Source organism: Capsicum annuum, chromosome 4 (assembly GCF_002878395.1).
Source record: "Capsicum annuum cultivar UCD-10X-F1 chromosome 4, UCD10Xv1.1, whole genome shotgun sequence".
Classification (NCBI taxonomy): Eukaryota; Viridiplantae; Streptophyta; class Magnoliopsida; order Solanales; family Solanaceae; genus Capsicum; species Capsicum annuum.
In genome coordinates, this window is record NC_061114.1 from 221,834,811 (window position 1) to 221,841,607 (window position 6,797).

General features: G+C 35.0%; 1 protein-coding gene across 1 annotated transcript in view; it reads right to left on the reverse strand.

The window, feature by feature from the left end:
• LOC107867198 (WD40 repeat-containing protein HOS15) overlaps window positions 1-5,785 on the reverse strand; it is a gene marked incomplete at its 5' end in the record, with an annotated part of 10,183 nt that extends 4,398 nt beyond the window's left edge. The window contains 6 exon segments of the mRNA XM_047411145.1: window positions 1,916-1,979; window positions 2,064-2,214; window positions 4,732-4,778; window positions 4,887-4,981; window positions 5,140-5,545; window positions 5,640-5,785. Of these exon segments, the coding sequence (XP_047267101.1) occupies window positions 1,916-1,979; window positions 2,064-2,214; window positions 4,732-4,778; window positions 4,887-4,981; window positions 5,140-5,545; window positions 5,640-5,785 (909 nt within the window).
• Window positions 5,786-6,797: the final 1,012 nt, after the last annotated feature.

Here is a 6,797-nt window from a genome sequence, read left to right on the forward strand (position 1 = left end):
GGGGGACTCAATATGGAAAAGGCAAGGAAATTGAACAAAGCCATGATTGGGCATCCCTTACAATTATTCGTAGAAAGTGATAGTGAAATTTCAGGTCGCCTAAGACGATGCCATTTCTACAAATGTGTTCTTGATCACGCTTGCAGAAATTTAGCTGTTGCATTCAACATTCGTTGCAGGACCCTTCAAGAGAGGATTAGCTCATTTGTGCAAACCAGTATGAATCAGAAAATTTATTTATCTTGAGCACTCTGACATATTTGCTGCACAAGATGGCCTTCGGCTCCCAATACCACCGGATAAAATATACTTATAAACATATCACAGACATAATTAATAATCTCTTCAGTTATTGTTCTGCCAGGAACTTGCTTGTTTCTTCATTTTCATTTTCTTCAAGTGTTCTCGGGGTGGAGAGGGGTATGCATGGTGCTCAAAGATGTTGAGACAGGGAGATCTATTGTTAACAATCTTGACCAATTGATCAAACTGGGAAACTTCGTAATACCCGTAGATCTTTCATTTTCGGTCTTGTAGGAGGCTATCAAATTAACCCTCAAGAGGCCAATGAAGAGGTTACTAGCAGTTGCCCAAATGACTTGGCATTGACAGGAACAACATTGCTATTTGCCAGTTACATACTGGCCTTGTAAAAATAAAGGTATTGTCAGGGTCAGTTTATGCGAACCTCGATGACTCCATTGGACAATTGCTACCTCCCACCAGCACAATTATACTCACCAGGCTTAGACAAACAGAAAAAATCACCTACATCTTTTGTCCATTGACCATACCCTTCAATAAATTGATTCCTGGAAACCTCCAGATAGTCTTCTTTTTAGTCTAAAAAATGGTTCACATCTCTCTCACAAGAAAACTGATGTGAAGGAGGCTACCATGGTAGATTCTATTTTGGTTCTTTTTTTTGCTATAATCATGAAATCTACTGACATCAGATTTGAAATTTGACAGGTAATAGGTTCGCCATCTAGTTCCTCCTCTTTTATATCAGACTTCGTAACCAATAGAATTCAACCTCGTGAAGTGCGCCTACCACACATCTTGTGCTATACTATCTTTGCCATTGAAGAACAGGGGCTAAATTAGCGGGATACTATAGCTAGTATATTTTTACAACTAAACTTTCATTAGCTTGCAGAAACCTCCTGATACAGATCATCTTTTTGGTCTTGTAAGTGGTTCACAGCTCTCTCAAGGCTGAAAACTAATGGGAAGGAGGTTACCTTTATTGAGTAGCATAAGTTAGGCAGCTTCTGCTGCTTATATGTATTTACAACTATCCTTTCAAGGCGATAGATGTTTAAAATTCTACGGAGATTGGTGGACAATAAATCGGGTCCCTCACATGCCTTTTGGAATCAAATCCCTGATCCATCATAGTTCTTCAAGGGGGGAATTACCGGTCTTCTTAGTTGGGCATGAGGATTCTGATTCATTCTCAAAAAGGGAAGTTGAATAAGAAAAGGAGAAATGAGGGATGAATTGCATTGATGTTGACTATAGTAGCAAAGTGATTTCAAGAGGACTGATCATTCACAGGCAAAGGCTAGCAATTCCAGAAAGGTTAGAGCTTTTCTATGGAAGTTATCATGTATACAGTAGTACAACTAACAAGTGGGGATTCATATAGCTGACCAAAACTAGTTTGAGACTGAGGTTTAGTAGTTGTTTGTTTGCACATGCTGTAAGGCAGCACCCTCTTTGGTGCTAAAATAATAAAATAATCTACTTCCTCCCCCAAAATAATTTATAAAATTCATTAAACATAGAGGATTACATCTCCTACCACTAAATGGTATCTCATACACTCAATATCGTCAGTACTAACTTTATTTTTGCATTTTCCCATGTCCCATTGTTCAACAGTAAGAAAATGTTAAAGAAGAGTACTTACCATCTCGGCTCCAAATTCTTGCTTGGCCATCATAAGAACCTGTTGCAAGTAGGTTTCCCTCGCCCTACACAAGAAAGAAGTCATATATACAGAAAGTAAAAAAGACAGATAAAAAGGACAGCCAGTAGCAATCTCCAAAAAAACTTACATTCCACTCAAGTGTAGTGACATCCTTGCTTTTCTCATTTGTCCGACCTTTAAAATGCTTTAATACCATGACATTTACAGGCCCATTTTGCATATGGGAATTACAAGGACTATCTCCAATTGTCCAAATCCTAGCAGTAGAATCTCCAGACCTGAGTTCAGGATTTTGTAATTAGCAGTAAGAAAAGGTAAATCCTAATAAAAATTTAAGGCTGGTCTTGACTTGTTCAAACGACTTTGCAATTTAGAGTGCTGAACTCAAGAAATGTAGGATGAGATATATACACATAGTAATGACATTCATAATTTTGGTTATTAGCAAGTCATGTTGTTCAAGATTTCCTGTTTGGCCAAACTTCTAAATCAGCTTATTTTAAAAAATGCTTATTTCAAAAGTGCTTTCAAAAAAGCACTTTTTGGGTGTGTTTGGTATGATGGAAAATATTTTCCATGGAAAATGTTTTCCTGGAAAGAGTTTTTCTGGAAAATAAGTTGGTTTTCTACTTATTTTCTCACGTTTGGTTGACGAGTGGAAAATATTTTATGGTGTTTGGTTGGTGAGTACAAAATATTTTTTAGAAAAATATTTTCTAGTGTTTGATTGGTGAGTGAAAAAAAAAATTTTTAGAAAATACTACTAACTGTTAACTAGTATGTATATCAGTGCCTTTAGCAACTCAACAATTTGTAAGAACTAATTTAAGCATAGCAAATAATATCGATATCGAATACTAAAATATTACAATCACTAAATTTAATCAACTACTAATTAGCAAATATAGGAGATATTTTTCAACAGTTTGTTAGGACAATCTCAAGATACTACAATCAACAGAAATACAACGGAACGACAAACTTATTCAACCTTGTGAAACAACCTACATCGATGGCAAAATGAAATATGCAATTAGCAAAAGTAACATAGGTAGGTCTTCCTCTATGCATATGGAAATAACAATACATTCAACGAACATTGGAAAAGAAAAAAATTGGGTTTCACTATTTTTATTTCAAGCAGTGAAAAATTGAAGCAAAGCACAGTGAAAAATATTTTATAGTAATGTGAATTTTTTGAGAAATGTGAATATGAGTGTTGTTGGGGTGGGGAAGAGGGGTGGGGGTGGGGCATAAGTCACATTTATCATTTTCCGGAAAATGACTTCCCTTGGCCCATGAGGGAAGTCATTTCCTTCAAATGGAGGAAAATGAGTTGTTATGGAAAACATTTTTCCAACATTTAACTACAACCAAAAAAGAGAAAATAAGAAAACATTTTCCATCATACCAAACACACCCTTTATGAGAAGTATTTTGTATTTGGCCAATAAATTTTAAAAGCATTTTTGAGCAGCAATTAGTGTTTAGCCTAACTTTTTAAAAGAACTTTTAAATATATTTTTTTCAAAAGTGCTTTTCAAATGAGTGCTTTTAGGAAGAAGCTGTTTTTTTAGCTTCCGCAAAACAGCTCCTGCTACTACCTAGAGGCTATAAGCACTTATTTTCTCTCAAAAACTTGGCCAAACACATCGCTTTCTAAAAATAAGCACTTTTGGGAAAATATAAGCTTGGCCAAACAGGCTAATAGTCTCATTTCAAAATAAAATGATTTTTTAGATGTTGATATTATTAACTGTGATCATACAAGTCAATGGTAGCATTACAGTGACAAGGTAGAGAACTTGAACCACAAGAAGAGATCTATTGTAGTCAAGAAATCTGAAGGAGGGTAATAATCTCACGAAGAGACATCATAGACAAAATTCTCAACACAAGCTATTTCCTTCAATGAACTAATTCATGGTTCAATGTAAAGCAAATCCTTCAGATATTTGATAAGTCATATGCTGAAAAGCAGGCATGCTTTAAGAAGGCAAATGGTTGTCCTCACAAATATCTCCAACCATCTAGGTATGAAACATTACTCTACCGGTATATTGCCCTTTTGAATAGTAAGGATTGCTAATTTGATATTTGCCCCTCACGTATATAGACCTGATTACTTCTGGGACTTAAATTTCTACTATTGGACAAAGTCCTTTTAGATTGACTCTACTGTATGCCTCACCCCAATGTGTGGTGTTTACTAATTACAACTGTATACTTTTTGATGAAGGGTATTTCATTCACAGAAGGGATGATTATACTATATAAACACAGCTGGTTACCCATTTCCCCATAAGACATCCTCCTCTATAGTAAACATATGATGTATACAACCAATTACTATGCCTCAATCCCAAGCAAGTTGGGGTTGGCTATATGAATTCTCACTTCACCATTTAAGCTCAACTGATGTTATCATCATAACAAAGTTAAAAGTGAAGACTTAAGTTAAATATATACAAAATAAAAACAATAATATTAGAAGTGCTCTAACAAGACTAAATGATATTTCCTACTAGTAAATGGCTGATGTATGAACCAGGTAAAAAATTCATCTAATCTAACACACAAATGTGAACACTCGATAAAGTCTAAATTAGTCCAGAGAGTAAGAGGTTTAAAAGAGATCTGTGAGATGAATTAGCTACTAACAACTACACCTTAAAAAAAGAAAAATGATTATCTCCAAAGTGCTAAATTGCGCAAAATGGAGATAGGAGAACAAAAATGGAATATAACTTGATTCCTAATTTGGAGCAGAATCAAGGAAATACTAATGTGCTAACCCAGATGCAAGAAGTGAACCGTCTGGACTCCAGGCACATGCAAAAACCTGCAGAAGTTTAAGAACAAGAAAAAAGTCACGCTGATATCAAGTTTTTCAAATCACTAAGTGAGAATGATACTGATTTGAGGAGCTGTAGAAAGTATCTAATCGCACCTCAGATGTATGGCCTTCCAAAATCAGTAAATCAGAACTCCGTATTTCACATGGCAAGGAGGTTGAGCTTGTGCAAATCTCCATGGGCTCTGGATCTATTTTGAAACTCTAAAAAGTCAGGTGAGTAGGAACTTGATGCTTTAATGCGATTAATAAAGTTCAGACCAAATGTACCAGATGCAAGTACGTTCCAGAATGTCTTGCAGTAAAGTTTGTAAAGATTTACAAGTGAGAAGATATAGAAATATTATACCTCCAGCCTTTCCATTCTCCTCGTGTCTAACAACCTCTTTATCTCCATTGGGTTTTGTGTCCATGAGATCCTCACGTGGTTTTTCTTTGTCCTTATTTTTCTCTCTCTCCTTATCCTTCTCAATCCTATCTCGTTCTCGTTCTCGTTCTCTTTCTCTTTCTCTCTCTCTCTCTCGTTCTCGCTCTCGCTCTTTTTCCTTTTGCTGTTTTTCCTTCTCTCTTTCTCTAGCAGGTTCCCGTTCAAGCTCCATCTCACGGTCATTGCTATCCTTATCCTTTCCCCTATGTTTTTCTTTCCGAAGTTTTTCTTTTTTTTCTTTTATTATTTTATGTAGCTCATACACATCCTTCGTGATAAGATCAATGGGTTGTAAAAACTGGAAGTCCTCGTCCATATCTGTATCATCCTGCATGCCGTATTTATTAGCAGTCAGTTGGAAGTTCTCAAAAGATCTTAAACCCAGGACTCAAATATCAAAGTATGATAAATTTCCCACTTACATTGCTCACATTTGCTTCCAATTCAAGATATTGAATTCCCTTTTGTACAAAGGTAACCAGACCACCAGGAGGAACTAAATTTCCATCTATTGTGCTCTTATTGATCCCTGCCTCATATCCTAAAGCAAATGCTGAATGTGTGAACCCTGCAAAGAAGTCAGAAAACCAGGAGATTCAAGATGACAACCTAAACAACAAAGAGTGGTGACTAAGAACATGAAACCAGAAATATTAGGAGAACTTCAATTGAAATGAAGAAATAAACAGAAGATAAAAGAATGATCCCCTAAGAGACCTAGCATTAAAAAGGTTCATTTTACACCAAAGATGTCCACTGTAGCAACAAAGTTACAAGAAATGAATGTGTCAAATTAATTTTTTCAAATCAGAAAAAATTCGAAGAACAGTCAAAGTCATGGAGGAGAAACAAGAGAAGAGGCCCAAGACAAGTACTTTCTTGTAAATAAAAATCACATGTACATGTAAGCGTACTCTGTCGGGCCTGCAAATTTAGACAGAACACCTTTATGCTGAAATGAACATTACGAGATCAACTGAGAAAGATGTGTCTTTAACCAGTTAAGATAACCATCCCTAACACCGACATTTTGTGATTCCCAGAGTAATTCACATTACATTGTGGTAGGACTGGCATGTTCTTTCTAAACACACTAGTTTCATAAGGCATGTGCTAAGCCCGGCCCAAACTCAAGTGATTTGATATTTTATATGGTAACATGATTTAAATATATAAAATAATTACAACTTTTTATAAATTGAAAAGCATTAGCATTTTAATGAATTTGTGAGCATATTATTTTCTTAGCTATAGATAGAAATACATTTCTTTGATATTTATTATGTCTTAATTTCATTCATAATTTCACGTGGATTTATGCTAATTAAATGTGGTGATTTAAGCAAAGTCATAATTTAAGCTTAGTATTAAACGAAATTAAGAAAAAAGGAACTAAATTCATCAAAATGAACCTCAAAAATCAATTAGTTCTTCATATATAGTATATGCTTAAGAATATTGATTCTCAATTAATATGTTAAGAATTTTAATTCTCATTTTTAACTTAATCAATAATTCAACTTTCCGTATTTGAAATGTGTCATTGATATATCAAAAGCAATGGGTAAAAATGTTCACAA